The 25,770-nt window shown below is 38.0% G+C and overlaps 1 protein-coding gene across 10 annotated transcripts in view; it reads right to left on the bottom strand.

The window, feature by feature from the left end:
• CUNH4orf47 (chromosome unknown C4orf47 homolog) overlaps positions 1–25,770 on the bottom strand; it is a 58,191-nt gene that overhangs the window by 3,532 nt on the left and 28,889 nt on the right. For 4 of the 10 annotated variants that reach the window (XM_027837527.1, XM_027837530.1, XM_027837526.1 and 1 more), the window contains exons 4-8: positions 23,535–23,672; positions 23,363–23,438; positions 17,733–17,912; positions 14,443–14,612; positions 6,576–6,736 (exon numbers count right to left, since the gene is read on the bottom strand). In XM_027837527.1, coding sequence (XP_027693328.1) covers positions 6,688–6,736; positions 14,443–14,612; positions 17,733–17,912; positions 23,363–23,438; positions 23,535–23,672 — 613 coding nt within the window. In that variant the 3' untranslated portion in view covers positions 6,576–6,687. Of the gene's footprint in view, positions 1–6,575; positions 6,737–14,442; positions 14,613–17,732; positions 17,913–23,362; positions 23,439–23,534; positions 23,673–24,623; positions 24,635–25,770 lie in introns of those variants that run through there. The other 6 variants (XM_027837532.1, XM_027837533.1, XM_027837535.1 and 3 more) reach the window with 4 other exon arrangements.

Here is a 25,770-nt window from a genome sequence, read left to right on the forward strand (position 1 = left end):
TCTGTCTTATTAGCCAATTTGATAGGTGTGAGGTGGTACCTCAGAGTTGTTTTAATTTGTATTTCTCTAATTAAAAATGATTTAGAGCATTTCTTCATATTACTATAGATAGCTTTGATTTCTTTATCTGGAAACTGCCTGTTCATATCCTTGGACCATTTATCAATTGGTGTATTCTTGTATTCTTATATATTTGACTTGTATTCTTATATATTTGACTCTGTTCTCTATATAATTTGAGAAATGAGGCTTTTATCGGAGATACTTTCTAAAGATTGTTTCTCAGCTTTCTACTTTCCTTTTAACTTTGGGTGCATTGGTTTTGTTTGTGCAAAAGCTTTTTAATTTAATATAATCAAAATTATCTATTTCATATTTTGCAATGCTTTCTGTTTCTTGTTTGGTTATGTATTCTTTGCTTCTCCAAAGAGCTGATAACTTAACTATTTCTTGCTTTCTTAATTTGCTTATGGTATCTTTATGTGTAAATTCATGTATCCAGAAGATGGCAGGATAAAGGGAGGGACTTGCCTGAGCTCTCCCCCAAACCCCTCCAAATAACCTTAGCAGCAGAACCCACAAAATGACAAAATGAAACAAATTTCTAGCCCAAGACAACCAGGAAGGTTGACAGGAAAGGTCTGTTGCACCAAGCTGAAAGAGGAGCTCAGTTCAGGCCCCAGCAAACTTGGAGTAGTCCTCAGGGGACTGAATCACTGGTAGCAGTGGTGGTTTCCAGACTTCTCAGCCCACAGATGCCAAAGACAACTTACAAGGTCATCAGAAAAGATCTGTCAGACCTGGGTGAGAGAGGAGCACAGTCCAGCATAGGCTGCACCAACACAGCCCCAACCCCAGCACACCAGGAGCAGGCCTTGGGAGTGACTGAATCAGCAGCTGCAATGGCAGTGGCTGCTTCTGGAGCTCTCAGCCCACAGATGAAAAGGGGATCAAACAAATGGTCAGAAGGAGATTACAGGGGTCTCTTTGCTAGCACTGAGGTAGGACTCTGTTGCTTTGCCCTTTCTTGGATCTGGGTCACAGTCCTGGGGCAAGGAGGAGCACTAGCATAGCAGAACTTGGGGCAGCAGTGGAGAGGGGACCCTCCTCATAGTTCCAGGGAAGAAAAGAGTGCTTGTGATCACTCACAGACCAGAGCACAGGCCAGTAGAGGAGTAAACACCTCTCCTTAGATCATACCACCTTGGAAGAACTGAAAACTTATAGATCCCTAGAAGTATCTCTGAAAACAGCTTCACAAAACCTCTGAAGCTTGGGATAGTGCATCCTCTACCCTGGAAACAGAGCCCTACCTTAACAAAGAGTTAAAAAGTAATAGGGGCAGCCAGGTGGCGCAGTGGATAGAGCACCGGCCCTGAATTCAGTAGGACCTGAGTTCAAATCCAGCCTCAGACCAAACATTTGACACTTAACTAGCTGTGTGACCCTAGGCAAGTCACTTAACCCCATTGCCTATCCAAAAACAAACAAACAAAAAAACAAAACAAAACCAAAAACAGAAAGTCAAGTAATAGGCTGAGAAAATGAGCAAATAACAGAAAAAAAAACTCTTGACTATAAAAACTTACTTTGGTGACAAGGAAGATCAAAACATACACTCAGAAGAAGACAAAACCAAAAGAATAAAAATTATAAGACAATGTGAAATATTTCATTGGAAGAACAACTGACCTGGGAAATAGATCCAGGAGAGATAATTTTAAAATTACTGGACTATCTGAAAGTCATGATCAAAAAAAGAGCCTAGACATCATCTTTCAAGAATTTATCAAGGAAAACTGCCCTAATATTCTAGAACCAGAAGGTAAAATGGAAGTAAATGACCACACTTCAGAATCTAGTGTTTGATAAACCCAAATATCTAAGTTTTTCAGGCAAGGACTCACTATTCATTAAAAATTGCTGGGAGAGCTGGAAAGCAGTCTGGCGGAAACTAGAAACAGAACTCATACCATATACCAAGATAAGGTCAAAATGAATACATGATTTAGACATAAAGGGTAATATGGGGCAAATTAGGGAGCATGGAAAAAACTACTTGTCAGACTTATAGATTAGGAAAGAGTTTATGACCAAACAAGATAGAAAAGATCACAGGAGGTAAAATGGATAATTTGGATTACATGAAATTAAAAGGCTTTCATAGAACAAAACCAATGCAGCCAAAATTAGGAGGAGACAGGAAACTGGGGAAAAAAAATTTTTATAGCAAGTTTCTTTGAGGTAACTGAGCCAAATTTATTTTTAAAAAAAGCAATTCAAAGGATAAATGGTCAAAGGATATAAACAGTTTTCAGAAGAAATCAAAGCTATCAATGAAAAAATGTTTTAAGTCACAAATAATTAGAGAAATGTAAATTAAAACAACCTCATGCCTATCAGATTGGCCAATGTGACAGAAAAGGTAAGTGACATTTTGGAAGGGATGTGGAAAAACGGGTACATTAATGCAATGTTGGAATTGTGAACTAGTCCAAACGCTCTGGAGAATAATTTGGAACTATAGTGAAAGTGCTTTCAAACTGTGTGAAATACCACTACTAGGTCTATATCCCAAAGAGATCAAAGAAAAAGGAAAAGGATCCAAATGTACAAAAATATTTGTGTAAACTCTTCTTGTAGTGGCAAAGAATTGGAAATTGAGGGGGAGTAACTAAACAAGTTATGGTATGTGATTGTGATGGACTATTATTGTGCTGTAAGAAATGACAAAGGGAAAAAAAATGACAGGGAATGGTTTCAGAAAAAACTAAGAAGTCTTATGAACTGATACAAAGTGAAGTGAGAAGAACCAGGAGAATACTGTACACATTAACAATATTGTAATGATAAATCAATTTAAATGCACAGCTTCTCTGATCCACAATTCCAAAGTACTCATGATGAAAAATGCTGTCTACCTCCAGAGAGAGAACTGATGGACTCTGAGTGCAACTTGAAGCATATTTTTTTTCACTTTATTTTTCTTGTTTTTGGGGAGTTTTGGGAAGTTGGGTGAATTTATGACTTCACACGTATAAGTATCATATTGCTTGCCTTTTCAATGTGCGGGGAAGGTACTGGAGGGAGGAAGAGAATTTGTAACTCAAAATTTAAAAATAAATGTTTAAATTGTTTTTTAAAGAAACACACAAAAAGATTTACAGAGTTAAGAGTTTAAAGTAGAATCTATTTTGCCACAAGTGAACCCCCCCAAAAAACAGAGCTGGCAGTCATGATCTCAGACAAGGCCGCAGTACAAAGAGACATAGTTAAAAAAAGATAAGCAAGGAAACAGCATTACATTTAAATATTAGATATTAGATAATATAGATATCACTATAGATAATATTAATACTACATACACACACACACACACACAAAAGCATTTTATCTGAATATCTAAAGTAAAAGCCAAACAATAGGGAGAAATGGACAGCAACACAATAATTGTTGGGGATCTTAAGGTATCGCTTTAAGATTCAGACATATCTAATACAAAGGCAAACAAGGTTAAGGATCTGAATAAAAATTTGGAAAAGTTAGATATGATAGACTTAGGAAATACTGAATGGGAATCATAGGGAATACACATTTCACAGCTTTATATGGCACCTTCACATTGTGGGTATCAAATGAGATATATGTAAAGTGCTTTACAAACCCTAAAGCTATCATTATTATTATTATTTTGAAACATCTCATACAGCAAGAGAGCTTGTGATTTCATAGTACAGTGAGGTCAAGGGCCATAATTACAACTCTCAAGTTCTAAGATTTACACAAGAACTCTCAAATAGCTTTAGCAAAGATACCTTGCTTTGCAGTTTTGAGCCTTCTCGCTGCTAGATAAAACAGTGCTTAGAGAAACATTGCTGAATGGCTAAATCATAGAGAAGACAGGCCTTCCATCTTTATGCTTCAATTAAGTAGGTTTTTCCCAAGTGTTTTCTCCCCAGTAGGCCAGAACATTTGCTTTAAAATAACTATTGTTAAATTTCAAAGCGCACTTTAGTGTTGTTCATTGCTATGTGTATAGGAGTCCCTTAAAGAAGCATACACTGGGAGAAGGGGGAAGGGAAAGGTAGAACGAGATAAATTCTCACACAAAAAAGAGGTATGAAAGACAGGTGAAGATCGGGGGTGGGGTGGCGGGCAGCACTTGAACCTTATGTTAACCATAGGTTCTCTGAAGTCGATTGGTCACTTTATTGATCAGAATTCTAATGTCTTTTTTTTTTTTAAATGGGTCTCCCTACCTGGCCCAGATGAAAGTACAGTGGCCACTCATGGGCCCAACTGGTAAGAAAGCTTTAACCACTCTTTTTCCAACGTGAATTTCCCTTCCTTAACCTGGTGGCATTCCATTCCTGGAGGCTTAGCATATTGGTTATGGAATTGAGATTGCCTTTATCAATGTCCTTCCTAAAATTTGGGATTCAGAACTGAATGCAGTAAATACAACTGATGTTGTGTGACTAGGGCAGATGGACCTATCTCTGCCCAGGGAGTCCTGAATACTTAGGCCTCTCTCTTAATGCAAACTCAAGTCACATTATTTTTTGCACAGATACTGAGCTTGTTTCACTAAGATCTTTTTCAGATGAACTACTATGTAGCCTTGTCTCCCTCATCTTTTATTTGTGAAGTTGGTATTTTGAACCCAAGTCTAAGACTTTACATTTATGTCTGTTAAAATTCATCTGACTAGATTCTGCCCAATGTTCAGGATGTTGAAGTCTTTTTGGATCTTGATTTTTTTTCACATATTTCAGATATCCTTCCTAGCTTTTTGTCATGCAAATTTGCTAAGCACTCCATCCATACTTTTAGCTAAGTCATTGATAGAAATAACCCAGGGCCAAGCACAAATGCCTAGGTCACTCCACTAGAGCCCTCCTTCCAAGTGCACATTAAACATTACTCATTGGATCTGGTGATTCCCCAAGTTCCAAATTCTTTTAAATATTCTCCACAAGAATAACATAAGAGACTTTGTCAAATGCCTTGCAGAAATCAGGGTCAACTATCTATAGACTTCTGATTTACTAGTCTTGCCAGTCACAGCAATGTGACTAGTTTGTTCTCAATGAAGCCATGCTGGCTTTATGGTCTGCTTCCTTTTCTAAACGTTCAATAACCATCCTTTTAATAATACATTCTGGCATTCTGCCAAGAATTACAGCATAGCTCATTTGCTTTCTCTACGTCTATGTTCTCTACATTCTTCCTTGTTTTGGACAAGATGATATTTGCCTTTCTCTACTCCTACAACTCCACAGCTGCTCTCTCTCTGCCTATCTTTCCTCAGGTAACTGACATTGGCTCAGCAATTATATTCACCAGTTCTTTCAGTACCTTGGGATATAATTAAATCAGGCCTGGTGCCTTGAACCCGTGAAGAGCAATAAATTGCTATCTTAACATATCCCTAATTATCTTCCATTTCAACTCTGATCAGCCATTTCTGGCTTGTCCTTTCCAGCCTAAAGGTCATTTTCCTTGGCAGAGAAACCAAGCAAAATTCAGGTTGAATATTCCACCTTTTCTCTGCCATTTATCCCCTTTGCCCTAAGCAGAAGTCCAATCCCTTCTTTTTTCAGAAAAGCTTAAAAAGACCCCCAAGAAGCCAGAGCAGTAGAAATGTAAGTCATTGTGTGGCCAACTGAATGGTCTTTTCCTGGTCCTGGAACTTCATCCTGTACCATTCAAACTAGGGGGAGCAGAGTAAAATTTTACTTCTACAAGATTCTAATGAAAAAGCATTTTACTAATAAGGGTACATGATCAAAAAGTTGGGAGACCCCTAGTCTAGGGATTCAGCAGAGTTCCCAGCTTTTTTCCAAACTGTTTGTTTAGAACTTGCAAACCTTGCTGGGCCTAATGTAAAGGCGTTATTCAAATTGCCTGAGATTGATTACTGCACCATTTACACTAGAGAGAAAAGGACTACACATCCCAGACAGAATAACTTGGAGCCATTTTGTATACTAATGAGCCTCTCCATCCTTAGCTAGCTTGGTACTTGAGCCATCAGACACAAAATGTAGCTGTGGCTCTTCTCAATATTTTTCTACCCTGTCAGAACATATGTTTTACTGGTTTAGCCTTTGAGAACCCAAGATAATCTCCATGCCATAAAGTCAAATTGAAGTATAACTCTTTTAGCAGAAGACACATATAAACTGTGTAAATTTAAGTAATTTACACAATTAAATGCAAAAATACATACCTAAAGTCATGGAACTACATGACAGGGTGGAATCATCTAATCTTTCCTCTTTATAAACTCTTAACCTTCAAGAAGGCATTTAAAAATTCTATTCTTGAACATTTTCAGGAAAGAAGAGCAAAACATAAGGGCTTAAATTTTTTTTTACACTAATTTCTCAACTCGGAGTAAAAGCTTGAAAATTCTGAACAACTTCAAAATTTATAAATGTGGCTGGCTAAGGTGTCTAAATAACAAAAATAAATAGAACAAATCATAGTAACCACAGTGAATTATTCGTACTATTTAATTATAAAAATTATCTTCAAGACATTAAAATAATAAGAGATTAAAATTTGTCTTATATATCTGAATTGCCGCTTCCATAAACATTCTGTAATGTTATTTTATTAAAAAATAACTGCTAAATAATTACTGACACTTAGGTGATCAGAGGAAGTTTCTTCTCTCAGGTACTAGTAGGACTGTACAGATGCAGTCAGGTAATTCTTTGAATTTAATGACCTAAAATTGGAGAAAAAGAAACATTTAATTTTTAAATACATGCAGGTCATATCAACAGATACACTTTTTTTACTTGAAAAATATTTTCAAGTTTTTAATCTAATTTCAAGTTTTCTGCATTTTTGATGACAAACGTATTCCACCAAATTCAAAACAAACTATTTTATCTTCACTGTGTAAAGCCAATTAATTAGAAAAAAAAATGAAAGCCTATTTTAGGCTTTAAGAACACAAATTTTGGACTATAGATTCTAATGCTATTGTTTTAGGATTTGCTAACTTAAAAGTTTTTTTAAAATACATAATTCTAGGTTGGCAAAATATTCATAAAATCTTGAAATCAAACAATTCAGTGAGTTGAAAATGATGACAGTGTGATATAACAGAATGAGCACAGCAAGCTGGAAGACCTGGGTTTGAGCTCTGGACTGGAGGTTAAAAGTATCATGAGGAAGTATCCACTTCCTCATTTTTAAAATAAGAATAATCCTATTTGTAGTGCCTACCTTACAGGGTTGTGCTTTGTAAACATATATAATATATAAGCATATATGTGTGTATCTGTGTGTATTGTGCTTTGTAAGCATATATGATAAACTGCATATGTGAGCTGCTTATTTGATTTTTTTTGAAAGTAGAGACTGATATTATTTTTGCAGATAACCATCTCAATCTCTATGAAAAAAGCCCTTTATTATTATTATTTTTTTTTCAATAGAATGGACATGGCTGTGCTTTTGGGGACTTCTTGTTTCACTGGGAATAGGCTTAGTTCCACTTTTTTTTTTAATTTTTAAAAATTTATTTATTTTTATTTTTCAACATTTACTTCCACAAGATTTTGAGTTCCAAATTTTCACCCCATCTCGCCCCTCTCCCCACCGCAAGATGGCATGCATTCTGAATTCCCCTTCCCCTGGTCTGCTTTCCCTGCTATCTCTCCCCCCCTTCCCCTTCTACTTTCCTGTAGGGCAGGATAGATTTCTATACCCCATTTCCTATATTTCTTATTTGCCAGTTGCATGTGAAAACATTTTTTTTAAACATGTGTTTTTAAAACTTTGGGTTCCAAATTTTCTCCCTCCCCCCCCACCCTCATTGAAAATGCAAGCAACTCAATATAGGTTATACATGTGCAGTTATACAAAACACTTCCATAGCAGATATGCTGTGAAAAACTAACTCTATTTCCCTTAATCCTGTCCTGCCCACCCATTTATTCTATTCTTTCTTTTGACCCTGTCCCTTCTCAGAAGTTTTTGCTTCTGATCACCCCCTTTCCCAATCTGCCCTCCTCTCTATCATTCCCCTGCTCTCTTGTCCCCTTCTCTTCCTATTTTCCTGTAGGGTAACACAGATTTCCATACCCAATTGAGTGTGTATGTTATTCCCTCCTTAAGCCAAATCATATGAGAATAAGATTCACTCATTCCCTTTCACCTTCCCCTGTTTTCCCTCCACTGTAAAAGCCTTTTCTTTTCTGTTTTTGCAAGATAATTTACCCCATTCTACCTTTCCCTTTCTTCTCCCAGTATAATCCTCTCTCACCCCTTAATTTTATTCTCCAGATATGACCCCTTCATCTTCAACTCACCCTGTGCCCTCTATCTATATCTATATCCATATATATGTATACATACATACATATAATTTTTCCCTCCAACTATCCTAATACTGACAAAGGTCTCATGAGTTATAAATATCATCTTTCCATGCAGGAATGTAAACAGTTCAACCTTAATAAGTCTCTTATGATTTCTCTTTCCTGTTTACCTCTTCATGTTCCATTTGAGTCTTGTATTTGAAAGTCAAATTTTCTATTCATCAAGAATCCTTGACAGTCCTCTATTTCACTGAATGACCATTTTTTTCCCCTGAAGGATTATACTCAGTTTTGCTGGGTAGGTGACTCTTGGTTGTAATCCTATCTCCTCTGCCCTCTGGAATATTGTATTTCAATCTCTGCGGTCCCTTAATGTAGAAGCTGCTAAATCTTGTGTTATCCTGATTGTGTTTCCACAATACTTGAATTGTTTCTTTCTGGCTGCTTGTAATATTTTCTCCTTGACTTGGGAACTCTGGAATTTGGCTACAATATTCCTAGGAGTTTTCCTTTGGGGATCTCTTTCAGAAGGAGATTGGTGGATTCTTTCAATTTCTATTTTGCCCTCTGGTTCTAAAATATCAGGGCAGTTTTCCTTGATAATTTCTTGAAAGATGATGTCTAGGCTCTTTTTTTGATCATGGCTTTCAGATAGTCCAATAATTTTTAAATTAACTCTCCTGGATCTATTTTCCAGGTCAGTTGTTTTTCCAATGAGGTATTTCACATTGTCTTATATTTTCATTCTTTTGGATTTGTTTTACAGTGTCTTGATTTCTCATAAAATCACTAGCTTCCAATAGCTCCATTCTAATTTTTAAGGAAGTATTTTCTTCAGTAAGCTTTTGGACTTCCTTTTCCATTTGGCCAATTCTGCTTTTGCCATTTTTGGACCTCTTCTGCCATTTGGGTTAGGCTATTTTTTAAGGTGTTATTTTCTTCAGCATTTTTTGGGGTCTCCTTTAGCAAGCTGTTGACTTGTTTTTCATGATTTTCCTGCATCACTCTCATTTCTCTTCCCAGTTTTTCCTCTACTTCTCTTGCTTCTCAAAATCCTTTTTGAGCTCTTCCAAGGCCTGGGACTGATTCATATTTTTCTTGGAGGCTTTGGATGTAGAAGCTTTGACTTTGTTTTCTTCTGGTTGTATGTTTTGATCTTCTTTGTTACCAAAAAAAGATTCTATGGTCTGACACTTCTTGCGAGGTTTGCTCATGATCCCAGCCAATTACTTGAATTATAAACTTTTTGTTAAGGTAGAGGTCTGCTTCCAATGTGGAAGATGTACTGTCCCAAGTTTGGGGGTTTGTGCAGCTGTTTTCAGAGATACTTCTAGGGACCTATAAATTTTCAGTTCTTCCAAGGTGGTATGATAAGGGGCAAGGTGTTTACTCATTTCCTGGCCCGTTCTGTGGTCTATGAGTGACCACAAGCACTCTTTTCTGTCTTGGAACTGTGATGAGGATTTCCTCTCCACCACCACTACAAGCTCCACCATGCCAGTGCTCCCTCCTCGCCCCAGGACTGCCCCTCAGAACTGTGACCCAGATCCAAGCACAGGCAAAGCAAGAGATTCCTACCTCAGCACCAGCAAAGAGATCCCTGCAATCTCCCACTGATTCCCCCTCAGTCCATAGGCTGGAAGCTCAGGAGGCAGCTGCCACCCCAGGCCACACTGGGGAAGTGGGGCTAAGACCTAGCTTCTCTCTCACTGCAGAAACAGACTTTTCCCACTGACCTTCTAAGTTGTCTTTGGCGTTTGTGGGTTGAGAGGTCTGGAATCCGCCACAGCTGCCTGTGATTCAGTCCTCTGTGGCCTGCTCCAGGTTCACTGCGGCCTGTGCGCCCACGCCAAACTACACTCCTCTCCCAGCCTGGTGCAATATGCCTTTCTAATCAACCATCCAGGTTGTCCTGGGCTGGAAATTTGTTTCACTCTGTTTTTCTGTGGGTTCTGCTGCTTTAGAATTTGTTTAGAGCCATTTTTTATAGGTATTTGGAGGGGTTTGGGAGAGAGCTCAAGCAAGTCACTGCTTTTACTCCACTATCTTGGCTCCACCCCCCCCCATTTATTTGATTTGACAGCTAATTAAAACAGAAAATAATTTTTTTACTTTCCAGAGAGCAGGCAATAACTTCCTCCTCCCACAGGGATAACATAGTCAGTGTGTCTCCATAATGTTTTGTTTCTCAAGATTAAAGAACAACAACAAAAAAAAAGAAGTCTTGTTTTTGTTTTACTTTGCTTTGCTTTGTTTTACTTTGGAAAAAGCATTAGCAATTTAACTGCCTATTCTGTTTTATGAAGAAGAAAATTTCAGCTGAGGGAGACCAAGTGATTTGCCATTTGTCACCTATCAAAGAACTACTGAGTGAAATTCCAGGATTCCCCACTTTCTTACTGAGGCTACATGGTCTCTCTTCTATAGAGACAGTAACCAAGTCACAAGTGGATTGTTTTCCGAAAGTTTGTTAACAGACTCAAGAGCTGACAGGGAGCTCAAATATTCAAATATCTGAAAAGCTATCTCATGGATGCGAGTTTGCCAGATCCCAGAGAAAAGGCCTAGCAGCCATGGACAGAAATTGCAAAGACACGAATTTCAGCATCATATGAAACAAAACATCCTAAAATTCAAACCGGAATGAGCTGCCTTGAGAGGGACTAGGTTCCTTCCAAGGGCGTGCTGGTAATGTTTAACAACAGGCTTTCAAAAAAAAAACTAACGATACATTTGTTTTTGGCTTTAGTTCTGACATTAAATTTACAAGGTCATGCCGTACACCGGATTACAGATTTAGAGCTGAAAAGGACCTCAGAAGCCATGTAGTCCAAGGCTCTTCAGGAAACTGAGGCCCAGGGAGATCACACAGCTACTAAGCCTCAGAGAGAGGATTTAAACCTAGGTCCTCTTTCGTATTCATACTCAGTTCCCTACCCTTTCTTCCACATTCTCTCTTTTGGACATCAACTGGTTGATGCCTTATTGCTGCCATATTAGTCTCATTAGATAGTTCTACTTCATTTGTGCTTGGGTTATCAGAATTCTGTTCTCAAAAAATCTGCCTTCCCTCTTGAGCCATCTTTCCTGGAAAGCATAGGCTGGGGTGGGCAACCTGTAGCCTCGAGGCCACATGTAGACCTCCAGGTCCTCAAGTGTGTCCCTTTGACTGAATCCAAACTTCCCCTTAATAATAGGAATTGTTCTGCAAAACTTGGACTCAGTCAAAAGGCCGCAGGTTCCCCACCTCTGGCCTAGGCCATAATATCAAATCTGTTCTTTCTCTGCACACTTTGAAATCTGTTTTCACTAAATTCAAAGAATGTGCCAATTTTTCCATCCTAACAACAGCTGACATTTTCCTAGCACTTCAAAGTTCATAAAGTTTATAAAGTTCACTTTACTAAGATGTAATTTAATCCACATAGCAACCCTGTCTAGCAGATGATGCAGAGATTATTAATCCCCTTTTGACCAAGAATCTAGAGCAGGGCTTCTTAAACTTTTTCTACTCCTGACCCTTCGGTGCTTCTTAAATGGTGGATCACAACAACACATGGGGTCGCAACCTACAGATTTAAGCAGCACTCATCCAGAGCGCAGAGAGAGGTAAAGTGATTTGTTTACGGCCATTGGGCTAATGCATATCAGGAGCAAGATTTAAATTCAGATCTCATTTCTAAGTCCAGTACTTTGTCCCCCTTCCACCATACTGCTTCTCTACTCCACCACAAACTTTAAAATGGCACGGTTACTTCCCCCAAGACGACATTCTCCTTATTGGCTAGAAGAAGATCCAGAATAGCTTTTCTCTCTGACGCACTGTCCGCCTTTGGAAGGATGGAATGATTAATCAGTTTGGTTACAGCACAGTAACAATGAAAATGATGTCACAGAATATAGAATTCCTTTGGAATGGTTAGGTTAATGGTCACAGACTATAAGGCTCAATTAATGCCCTAGAAGCAATGTTGAAAATATCTGGATTCTTTCAAGCTGGTTGCGGTTGTCAGTAATGTAGCCATAAAGAGTTGTGAACAGCATCTCTAATTAACCCATTTATATGCAATCTGATCACGATAAAGACCAGTCAAAATAATGAGCCATCAACAAACAATTCAAATGCCTATCTTCTTGTGCCATTTCTTTATATGAAAGAAAACATTAATATTATGTTAACCTAATTTTTGAATCCTAGCTATCCTCGTAGAAAACTTAAAATTAAGACCCACCACCCTATGTGGTGGCGTGAGAGCATAGAATTTGTGGTCAGAGAACCCCATTTCAAATCCCAGTTCTGCCATTTCCAAACTGTGAGACTCCTAGTGAGTCTTTTCACCTTTCTGGACTTTGGTTTCCTCATTTGTGAATTGACAGGGTGGGATTAGATGACCTATGATCCTATGACCAGATGTGATGCATTTATTATAACTGAAACAGGAGCATGAGAATGGGGTTTGGGTCCCAGATAGTATTGTTCAGTTGCTCAGTTGTTTAAGTGTGTCCAACTCTTTGTGACCCCTTTTGGGGATTTTCTTGGCAAAGATACTGGAATGGTTTGCCATTTTCTTCTCCAGCTCATTTTACAGATGAGGAAACTGAGGCAAAAAGGGTTAAATAATTTGCCCAGGGTCACACAGCTAGTAAGTGTCTGAGGCGATATTTGAACTCATGAAGACACGTCTTCCTGACCCCAGCCCTGGCACTCTATCCACTAGGCCACCTATCTGCTCCCACCCCATATGGTAGAAGGGCAATTTTTGTGGTGTAGGGGAAAGAGAATTGCATTTGGAATCACAGGTCTTTTGTGACCTTGGGGAAATTTCAAGCTCCTTGGGACTCTGTTTCTTTGTCTGTAAAATCAAATAGTCATAGTCTAAGGTCCCTTTCAGCTTTAAACCCTATGAGTCTATAAAATAAACAGGCAAAAAGAGGGAAGGAGATAAATAATCTAACTTCTTGAGAGATAGCTTCCACAAAATTCAGAAAAATTTTGAACACTGAAGAACCTATCTCTTTGTTTTGTTAAGTGTTCAACACATTAAGTTGATTTTTCAGAAATCTAACCATGAAGAGATGAACAGTACCTCTAGTCAATCTATCTCTAATGCTGTGTTTTCATGGAAAATTATTACAGAGGTACAGATAGAAAATTCAGTTTTGTACTTTTCATGTTATCCATGACTGACAATTTCTTAGAACAAAGCTCAATATTAACACTTGAATAGTAATTATACCTTGCTTGGCTATAGAAAGCCTTTAACAAATGACAATAAAATATTGTTACTTTGCCCTGAAATCACAGCTAGGAAAGAAGAATAGTGACTAGAATGAACTTAATCTCAACCAATCAAGGCTTCCAAGACACTGAATAGGTCTAACTTTTGTAGGGGGGTGGGGTGCAAGAATGGGGATTTTAAAGTGGCAAAGATCTTTCACCCATCCTTTTCAGCACGAGAGGGAAAACCATCATTAAGAGACTATACAACATGAACGTTCTGAGGGAACCTTAAAAACAATTTAGTGTGGACTAATGAGTCCTATTCTGTGCTTCATCACAATATGGAAGGGATCCTCAGTTGTCAAAGGCTATGGCAGTGGGAATGTGAGTTCTGACAGGTTCTATCAAGCTGGAAAGGGACCTGGCAACTGAGCACTTGTCTGCTGTCCAAGCATCAGTTTAGGTAAGTACATAATGAGGGTGGTGACACACAGGTGAATTGTTTGGCTACGCATATTCTGAGGATGGTCTACTAAGTTTTAAGAAGATTGCAGTCTGCATGGGTGGGCATACCCAAACCAATTAAATTACAGTTCAAGGAAGGACTGAAGTGAACGTGAGTGAAAAAGCTACACTTGGGCAGCTGGAGCATAGTGACAGAAAGGTAGTCTGGGAGTCAGGAAGACCTGGATTCAAGTCCTGCCTTTGATTCCTATGTAAATTTACTTGACCTCTCAGTGTCCAAATTTTTTTTAAATGAAAAGTTGCAGAGGAGGGGTTGATTTCATCAGTAGAGTAAGTTTCCTTACCCAGAGTTCTACCAATGAAATCATAGGTTCAATCCAAAAGAAGGCAAAGCAAAAAATAAAAAGCTATACTTACTTTTTGACATTGGCAGACATTATACTTGAAACTGGCCGGGTCTTTGGTCCACTGCTTGGATGGAAAATCCTTTCTGGTTTAGCAAAATTTTTATCCCCAATTTTCTTCCCATATTGGTCATTGGTATATGGAGGGAAAGGGTCAAATGTTCCTGCTTTCATACCACCTGCCTATGAATAAAAGTTTTAGATATAAAAACATTTTACAAATGTTCAGAATGCAATTGTCCTCATACATAGTCGGGGCACACTAAATAGAATTAAGGTGCCCCACCAAATGACTGCAGATACTCTATCACCAGCTCATTATAAACTCTTTCCTTTTGGTCAAGGAATTGCAACTCAGGAAGTCCACTATTAAAGTACTTTTCTGACACTTCAATGAATCTATGATTTCACTAATTTGAGTTCTCCCTCCAAGGGTAGAGACTGCAAACCACTAATGCCTTCTCATCCATATCTTCCCTTCAATCCTCCACAGAATCCAATGTGCTGGATCCCTTCATCTAGATCTCTTGACCTTGCCTGGATATAAGTGTAGCACATGGGAAGGGAGTAAGCATTTATTAAGCAGGTACTATGTTCTAGGTCCCATACTAAGCACTCTACAAATGTTATCTCATTTACTGTGCCATCTGTTATCCTTCTCTCTCACTAGGTGACTGAGCTCCCTGCTTTTTGGGTCATGTGTATCTTTGACAATGCTCTTTATGCCTTTCTTGGTAACAAGTTGCAGTATACTCACAACCTACCATGTAGCTATTCCACTGCCCTATGGGCAACTCACAACTTTAATTCTTTGGAGACCATGGCATTCCAAGACTTATGTTAAAAAAAAAGAAAAAGAAAGAATGGCCCTCATATTAGAGAGAAGCCTGAAGGCATTAAGAGCACTTTGCAATTTTCCAAAAGAAACCAGCATGGTTTTTTCCCTCCTGTTCAATTTTATACATAGTTTAATGTCCGTTTACAGTATCAGCCCGAGGTACAGGTACCATATGTGATGGACCATATCTATGAGATGTTCATCCACTTATAGGCATTCTTTGTTCAGTTGTTTCTTTTTTGTATGTATAGTTAGGCTGAATTCTTTATCTCATTTAGGAAACTCTGCAGTGTTCCAGAGGCAAAACGCTAGATTTGTAGTCAAAGGACCTTAGTTCAACTCCTGTCTTTGTCCCTTATAACCTCTGTGACCTTGGATAAGACACTTAACCTCTCTAGGCCTTGGTTCTCTCATCTGCAAAATTAAAGAGTCGGATTAGCTGACCTCTTTTGGTTCTAAAGCTGTGAACTTGAGTGACCTCTGATTTGTAAACAGCAGCGTCTTGAGAGCCTCACCATCTATAAGGTACATCTCTTCCATCTGAACACTCTACTATCCAGGATGGTAGCAAACAATGTTAATGCATTCTTCATGAGTTTACACCTAACTGAAGGATTTGTTGAACAAAGTGATTATCTATTGCCATATCTTTTAAGGAATCTTGAATAACGTTACCCTTGGCAACTATACCTTTCCACTTTTCATAGAAATCAAATGTATACTGCCTATGGTAGTTTATAAGCTCTTTTTGTATCCTTGTCATGGCAACTGATGTGAGTTGAACTTCCTAAGGAAACATTGAGAATCTATATCAATGTCTGTCTTTTTTTAAAAATTCATCTCTAAGTTAAGGAGTATCAATAACTTGTTTATGTAGATCTGTCTACAGATGGTATATTCTCTTATTTTTATTTTCTTCTAATTTGGTTTTGATTTAGAAATAATTCCTATATCATTAGCCAATAAACTCCTGTCAGAATATAATCAATTTCATTTTTTGGATAGTATTTAGTCCTTGCTTTTCTGACCCTTTTTTGTGTAAAATATTCATGATATATAGGCATGAAGTTTGTATACATTTCTCTCATTTCTTACTCCTAAACAATGTTTTCCAATGTATTTGTCACCATCATCCCCTTGGCCTAATTTTGTACTGAAGTAATTGAATATTAAAGTGTATATGGATTTAATTTGGAAAATCTTTTTGAGTTCTTCCCAGAATTCATCTATTTCCTCATTCTTTACTACATATACTGGCACATAAGCTACAATTATTTTCATGGTAATCTTTTTGCAAATTTTTATCACAGCCACTGCAATACAAAATGACCAGGTATCACATGAAATGATATTTCTTTTTGCCTTTGGATATACAATAAAACCAGCTGCCAATTCCTTCATTTGCCTAAGAAACATTGAGCCATCTCTCTATTTAGGAAAACTTCCATTTGTCTCCTAGTTTCAAAAACAGTGAGAATGTCATGGTAGATATGATTCAGGTGCAAATAATTATAGGGCTGGGGACTGGACCTATGATTTCATTGGTACTGGGGATATCCTGGTGAGGAAACTCTCTCGAAGCAGACTGGCACCTTCTGCTTCAACTTATAGTCTTAAAGAGCTCCCTAGAGCTGAGAAGATAAGGGCCTTTCCCAGGAGCATACAGCTAATATGTGTCAGGGGCAGGACTTGAAACTGGATGTCTTTGGCTTCGAGGCCAGCTCTCTAGCCACTAGAATAGACTAGACGCTAATACAGTAAGCCACAATCAGTCATTAACAACTTGGTAGGGATTGGTTTCAGAAAGTCAGTCACCTAAGTAAGGCCTTGAGGAAACTAGGAAAAAGACGAATGTAGTTTGTCCAGCAGGGTAAAAACTAGGTCTAGAGTATGAAGTGTTGTCCTAAAAGCATAAGAAGAAACGGGGTGCCATAGGGAATGGTAACTGGGATATGGGTTTTAATGGGCTACTTTTGAATTTTAAAGAATGTAAAAAAAATCATTGTTTTTTAATTTCTCGGTCACTCTTAGAAAGAAAAAAATAAAAACTAAAGGATTTAAGGGGGTTTCTACAACATATATACTTAATATTTTTTACAAACATTATAGAATAGTATGGCTGGCAGAAACCCTGAACACCATTTACTTCATCCACCTGCTTTCAAAAGGATTGAATCTAAACCATGCCAAACAGATGCCTGTCTATTCTTTTACTGAAGTCTTCAGGAGAGTAGAATCTACTATTTTCTGATATATACATCAATTTAGACATATTTCTGTTGTTTCACTCCTTATTGGAAATAAAGAAAATCTTGAAACCATACACCCAGTATTTCCCTGTATTCATTTAACCTATACTAAATTTCTTTCACCCCAACCATTTCTTTTGAATTCTACCTGCTGCAATAGTATCTAACCTATTTCTTATTTTTCCTTAACTGGCTTATCTGTAACTATAAATTTACCTTTTTAGGAGGAGAAGGTGGCTTAAAAGGTCTTACAATTGCTTTTGGTTGCTCTAGTTTCTTAAGTGGTGGCAGAGTTTTGTCAAAGGAATAAGGATTACTGTCAAAATAATCTTTCGGAAAGAGATTTAACTTGAAAGGTGTTCCTTTAATTAACCGATGATGATCTTTGTTCTCTTTCTGTAAATTAAGAAGTGGTAAAAGTTTATAAATTTGGAATTTCCTTTCACAAATTATTAAAATCAGAAGAAAAGCACCTTGGATTCAAGGTGTTCTGTTGTTTTGTTTTTTTTTTTTTAAAGTTAACTTAGTTAAAAACTTCCTATAAGTCTAGACCAGAGATCCTCAGAGTGTGGTGCAGGGCCCTCTCAGGGTCCCCAAGTCCCTTGATCCACAATGTCAAAACTATTTTCACAAAAACACTATAATATTATCATTCCAGGACATTTTAATTTCTAATATAGTAAATATCAATAGCTATGCACACATAACAATAGCTCTTTGGAGGCAGGGTGGAAGTCCTCAGTAATTTTTAAGAACATAAAGAAAATAAACAAGAATTTTGGGAACTACTGATGTAGACTGTAACAGTTGGAAGGGCCTCAGAGTCCAAAGAGTTCAAGTTTGATCTGATCAGTAATTCTCTCAAAAGCATCAATATCAAAAATAGTCTTTACTCAAACATCTTCAAAGTGCTAAACTCAGTCTTAGAGGAAGTCCTTTCTAGCTTTGGAAACTCGTGATTTGTTTTTTCTTGTATAAAGCTGATCTCTGTGTCCCTAAAGCTTCCATTCACTGATTCTAGTTCTGCTTCTAAGGAGGGCGTGACAACCACGTCCAATGGCTCCACCTGACTTGAAGAGAGAGCTACCATGTTAAAGAACCTAACAAAATTTCAGAGTTGGAAGGAAGCTCAGTAACTATGTGGCCCAATGCATACTTAAAAAGAATTTTTACTTTCTACTTCTGTTCTCCCTACAATATACCTACCAGATGGTCTTTGCTTAAAGACCTCCAAAGAAGGGGAAGCCACAACCTCCTGAAGCAGCCCGTTCCATTCTTGGACAGCTCTAATTGTCAGGCAATTTCTCCTTATATCAAGTCTAATTTTGCCTCTTTTCAAGTTCTACACTTTTTTCCTAGTTCTGTCCTCCTGAATCAGAGCAGAACAAGTCCAATCATTCTTCTACATGACAATTCTTCAAATATTTGAAGACAGCTATCAAATCTCCCCCTAAGTCTTCTCCTCTTCAGGCTAAACATCCCCAGTTCCTTCAACCATTCCTTATATGAAATGAAGTCGAGGCTTTTTACCATTCTGATTATTCTTCTCTAGGCACCCTCCATCATAGCAATGGCCTTAAAATGTCACCCAGATGCAAACACAGCACTCCAGATGTGACTGACCAGGGTAGAATATGAAGGGACTATGACCTCCTTATTCCTGGATGCTTGACTCTTTTAGTTTTGTTTGTTGTTTTTTTTTAACCTATCATATTACCCTTTTGACTCAAATTGAGCTTTGCAGTCAACTAAAATACCCATGATTTCTTTCAGTTGAAATGCTGTCTAGCCATGACTTCCATATCCTATGCTGAAGTGTATTTTTTAACTCAAGTCTAAGATTCAACATTTCTCTCCTTTAAATTTCATCATAATTAGATTCAACCTGTCATTCTAGCATGTCAAGATCTTTTTGGATCTCAATGTTGTTATCCAGTTGGATGCCATCCCTCTCAACTTTGAGTCATTGGCAAAGTTGACAATTTCAGATACACTTTCATCTTATTCAATAACAAAAAATGTTGACAAAGATAAAGCCTTGTAGCACTCCACTAGACTTTTCCCTTGGGGCTGGTATCTTTCTATTAATCTCTTTAAGAAACCTCCTTCTGTTTTGGAGCTACTCATTTAGTTGGTTCTGAATCCATCTCCATGTTGGAGGTGAACATATTTCCCCATCTTGATTACTGGGGTAACACAAAAATCTGCTAAGTACTTCACTGAAATCTAGGTATACCATGCCTACAGTTTCCCCTTGTTTGACTCTGACAAAATAAAAGGAAATTAGGCTGGTCTGGTATGACTTGCTATTAATGAACCACTCAGGTTCTTAATGATTCCTGCATCCCTTTCTAAAGGTTTACTTAAAATCCCTTTACTAAATGTAATCTAGAATCTTGACAGGAATTCGAAGTAAAGCTCAATGACCAATAATGACTCTACCTTCTTCCATTTTTTGAAAATCCTTTGTCCTTCCTGGTCTTGCTGTACTTTTCCCATTCTTAAAGGTCTTTCAAAGATCACCAACAACAGCTCCACAATCAGCTTTGCCTGTTCTGGTGACTTAATCTCACTGAAAGTAGCTAGGAGTTCTCTTACTATCTCCTTTCATCTTTGCTTTCTACAACCAGCTGAATATTTTGCTTCTATCCTTCACACAGTGCAAAGCAATCAATAAAGTATAGCGATAACTGGAGTTCAAAGGACAAGGAGAAAGTAGGTACATAATTAAATCTAATTAGATAATTGAATTCCAGCTTTCAGAATGGCTGCTGATTGGGTTAGGACATAGAAGGCATGTGCTAATTTGCAATCAAAGGCAGTTGAGCAGGTGGTTTCCTTGTGCCTTTTGGAAAACCAACCTATAAATAATTAGACACACTCAACACAGCTACAAAGGTTTAACAAAAAAATTACCAAAAGCAAGACAAAGGATTAAGGATCTTGCTTTAAGCAGGTATGGAAGGCAAGGATCTACAGAAAGTATGCTGCAAATAATATGTTATAACCAAATAATGTTACATATGCACAAGCTGCAAATTGGTCTCCAGTCTAAAAAATACAGAAGTGCTGGAGGAACACATCTCTATCCTCCAGATTACTGGAAGGATTGAAGTGGTTTTTTGAAAGACTGGAAGAAATGCTTCAAAGAGAAGAAAATGGATATGAAGAAGAGGAGGGAATCCTACCCTATGTCAGGAAACTGGAGAAGGTCATGTACAGAGAAAGGGAAGAAGGACCACTGGATATTTGAAAGTAAGTAATAGAAGCTTTTCTGGTAAGAGGGGGGAGTGGTACCATCTGCTCCAAGGAATGATAATGTATATCCACAGGTACCATCCAGTAGTGATTAGAAGACAGGACACTTTGTGGCAACTGGTGACTTCCTGCTTAGAGATTCCTGAGACAGCTATTTGTAGCCCTGACATAAACAACAGAGAGGTCTGCTATTTGGCTGAGGCATGTTTTGAGGATATGATAGGCAGACTCTCAAGATTTGTTAGACCTTAAGACCACTGCCTTTTCCAGGTGATTCATATGGGGACAAATGATACTACCGCAAGGAACAGAGAAAACATTGTTAAATGTTGTGAGGATGTTAAGGGCGTAAGTGGTATTTTCATTATACTTCTAACTGAAGGTAAGGGGATTCAGGAGAGAGAGGATGATTTGTGAAGTTAATAGAAGGCTAATTAGATGTAGAATGGGAGGAGATCTAGACTCTTACTCTTAAAAGCCCCATGGCACTTTGGACCTTTTCCTAGTATAGGAATTCTTCATTAGAAAAGTTAATGAAAATAAAGGTGATTTTCCCTATTCAACTTCAAAGACCCCCTGAAATCTTTTCATTGACTTCCTTGCAGTCTGTGGACTACAGGTTAAATATACTTATCCTAATGCTTATCCTCTTCTGCTTTGTATTATACCCATTTCTGCACATCTTAGCTCCCCTACCGGATTCTAAGTTCCAAGAAAGTAGGGACTTCTTTTTTATCCCTCCATAATGTCTAGCAAGGAGAAGACACTCAAATTTGTTTAATGAATGAAATAAACAAATGATTATGCCTATTTAAGGATTAACTGGATTCTGAACTTGATTTTTAAAGGGTTCTAAGTAGATGAAGATGGAACATCTGAACAAAGATACGGGAGCTCTGGCCAATTGTGATATTAATCAGAATAATGATGATGTTCTTTTCTAAGACAAAACAGAATTACTATTGTATGCCATTTAGCAAAGTCAGAATGTAAAACTAAAAAAATCTTGCTACAGAGAGACTAAAGCACACCAAGTCCTTCAAATTCAGTAATGAAAAAGCATTTATTAAGCCACTAATAAAATTACATTTATGGAAAAATAGGTTATTGTAATCCAATCTGAAAAGTACCACTCTGAGGCTACTAGGTGATGCAGTGGATAGAGCACTGGGTCTAGGGTCTGGAAGACCCGAGTTCAAGTGCGGCCACAGATACTTGCAAGCTGTGTCACCACTTGACCTGGGCAAGTCATTTCACTTCTGTCTGGCTCAATCTCCTTAAGTATAAGATGAAAATAATAGTACTTACCTCCTAGGGTCCTTATGAAATCAAATGAAGTGATAGTTGTAAAGTGTTTAGCACAGTGCCTGGCACATAGTAGGAATTTAGTAAATATTTATTCCCTTCCCCCCTTTAAGGAATGTTTTGTATAAACATTATAGTTCATCTGCATAAAAAGAAATGTTAATAATCCTCATGTGGCCAAATGGATCTGCTAGAGTTTCTTGGTACTGCTGCCTCTGACCTTGGTCATGTTTCCCAAATATAAATTCATCTCCTTGCCTTTAAGTGTTATTGCAGCAACATTCTATGAAGCATTCCTGTAGCACTATACATTTCACAATGGGTACAGTGCTTGGTTAATTCCATGAAGCTTAAGTCAAAGGCAACTTTACATTTTCACTACCACCAACTTCTCTAAGTACTTTGACAGGACAGTCCATCCTGAATGGCCCTATGTGGTTTGCTCAAGCTGGGTAAGGCTCCATCCTTTCATTCATAGGGAAGACTATCTGCAAATGGTCCCATTTCTGCAAAAGTCATTATATTTTAAAAACGGAATCTAATAGGATACATGCTGACATCATGACTATAGTATATTTTAATGTACAGACATTAAATAAACTGTCAAGTGTTTCTCCCACCTCTTTTTTTTTTTCCCATGGGTATAATCTGTCTTCTTCTACCCATGTCACTTCAATATACAGTACTGGTAGCAACTACCTGAGCTTCTTTGATAGTTTCTAAATAGAGGTGGGCATAGGTAGGGCCAAAACTGGGGGAAGGGGGGGTGTGACACAAAAGTGACAGGACCAGTGCTGGACCAGGGCTAAGAGTGGAGTTAGAAAGTTTCAAGTATAGCATGGAGTAAAATCTGATCCTTCGAAAGGATGGAAAAAATAAAAGTTTGAGAAGGATCATAGGGGCAAAGGATTTTAGAGACACAAAGGACCTGAAAGATCATCTAGTCTGAATTTTTCAATTTACACAGGAGAAAATGAAGACCAGAAAAGGATCTTTAAGGTCACACAGGTAGCAAATGGCAGAGCCAGGACTGGAAGGCAGATCTTCTCATCTAATTCTACCTGTTGGCTGAAAATGAGCTAGAGAGTGAAAAAAGGTTTTTTGTTTTTTGCATAACTGGATGCCCATCAATCAATGAGAATCTGTATATTATTGTCCAAGAACACACAGATGAACATAAAATGTATCTAGCAAAATATCATCTACAAGGGTAAAAATACTATGAGGATATGAAGCTAAACAAGATCCACCTGGAAGAAGGGAAATTTTCCTAAAAAATTTACCTGAAGATTTACTTTTGCTGTGTCGTAGACGTCAACAGAGTGCGAGAGCTGTTTACCTATGGTAATATTTGCATAGCTATGGAAGAAAAATTAGTAATGGTAATTAAGTTTATTCTAATTTTATGAACATGATAGACAGCAAAAGCTTAAGGATGAATATCAAGTATCTTACCCATATCCAGTCCCTTTCTTTCCTGGATTTGTGTACAAATTCTTTCCAGGAGCAATATATTTCTCTTTGGGTTTTACTTGGGCACTGAAGAATGGAACTGGGCCACCTATTGTTCCAAAGTAGCTGCCTAATCCACATCTTAAATGTATTAAAACAAGAACATTAAGTCAGATATATGCAAAGAAATGTACTTTCCTAACTTTCAAAAAGATGGATAAGCCCTTGACAGTCCTGAAATGTTTAATTCTATTTTCCCCTTTAGTAAGTTTTCAGGTGAAGAATAATAAGATCTCAGATATAATTTGGATTTTACTGTGCTTGTTTAAAATATTTTACACAAAATAAAACACTCCTAACATCCTAGAAAATTAATACAGTTCCTATTAATAGTACTGACATAAAGGTCTTTAAAGCAAAACAGCACAGAAAAATCACAGAGTTGAAATCTATTTTCTAGCACAATATTGTGCACATTCATTCACCAATATAAGTGCCATCTGAAAAAGATGAACACATTGTACTTTCCTACTCAACAGTACCTATCAATGACAACATCAGTTACTCATGTATGAAACCTTGGTGTCATCTTTGACTCTTCCTTCTCCCTCACTTCAAATGCCCTGTTGTTGACCTCGTGATTCTCTGTTAACAAGATTCTTACATTTGCCCATTCCTCTTTAGTTCATATGAACATTACCCTAAAGCAGGCTCTTGTTGTTACCCTCTGTGGATTATTACAATGAATATTACTTCCTTTAATCTGTCCTTCACCCCTGACTTTTATACAAGGGGAAGTCTCTTCTAATCTCAAAAGTCTTTAAGGGCTCCTCCCGTAGTACTACCTAGGAAGTAAGGTTTAAACTCCTTTCCAGGGCACCTGAAGGCCCTTTGAAATGTGGACTCTAGCTTTCCTTCCCCATCTTCACTTAAAAAAAAAAAGTTTTTAAGCTTTTAAACTTGTCTTTTTTTTTTTTTAATAAAACAGACACTTCTGAATGGTCCCTCCTGTAGGACCCTCCTTTATCAGAAAGAAACAGACAAAAACAAAAGTGTGAGAACACTGAGGCAGACAGAGATTAAGTGACTTACTTGGTCACAAAGCTAGCAGATATCTAAGGCCAGATTTAAGCTCAGGTCTTCCTGACTCCAGGCCCAGTTCTCTATCCACTGAGCCATCTAGCTACCTTTAATTGGAGCACTGTCCCAGAAGGAAGAAAACTCAAATCAGATATTGGAATTATACCGTCATTCAGGCAACTGGAATGGCATCAAGGAAGAATAAAAGAGTTCAGGCAGAAGAGAAAGGCAGACCTGAAATCAGTGGCCATCAAAGCTAGTTTGACTTGCAGCACCTTTTCCTAGGGCAGTGTCCTTTTCTTAGGAAGGATGCAATGATCATAGTTTTTCCTCTATATCCTTCTGTTTGAAACAGTACAGTTGTGACCTACAGGCAAGTTTAACACTATCCCTCCTCCAAGGGCATCACTTTGGCCCTTAGTCTCTTAGACTTGTTGGTATAAAAACCTCCTCAAGGTCTAGGAAGTGAGTGCACTTCTATGAATTCTTCAAGCCCTGGTCCTACCATTCTATAAGACATTCCAAGATTCCAAATATATCTTCAACTACTCCCCAGATCAAGAGCAGCTAGGTGGTACAGTGGATGGAGTTCCGGCCCTAGAGTCAGGAGGACCTGAGCTCAAATCCAGTCTCATTCACTTGACACTTACTAGCTGTGTGACCCTGGGCAAGTCACTTAACCCCAAATGCCTCACTGAAAAAGCAAAAAAAACCCAAACAAACAAAAAAAAAAGCCAACTCCCCAGGTCTATTAAGCATCTGTGAGGGTCAGGCTGAGACAGGTGTAAATCTTGTCCCAGCCATGCTGACAGGCCAGGAAGCAGCAGCAGCAGCAGCAGCAGCAACATCCTCATTCTCATCCTCCTCATCATCCTCACTGATGGTAGCTCACAAGATTTATCACTCTTGCCCTGAGAAAGATCCAGTCAATATGGTTATTCTCCTAAAAGAGTAACCAACAGGTTTCAGACGGCCAGCCAGACCCAGTACCTGACATAATAAGCCTCTCCAAATGCAAGTGGTACAAGCATATTCCACTGTTCCTAAGTTATCTACTGAAAATACTGTAGTGTTCAAGGACAGAAACAGCAGAAATGAAGAACACAGTTTGCAAGGTAGGGCTTGTCTAGGGTAGACTCAAACTGAATTTTTAAACCCT

The sequence above is a fragment of the Vombatus ursinus genome, unplaced genomic scaffold (genome assembly GCF_900497805.2).
Source record: "Vombatus ursinus unplaced genomic scaffold, bare-nosed wombat genome assembly UNPS02014821.1, whole genome shotgun sequence".
NCBI lineage: Eukaryota > Metazoa > Chordata > Mammalia > Diprotodontia > Vombatidae > Vombatus > Vombatus ursinus.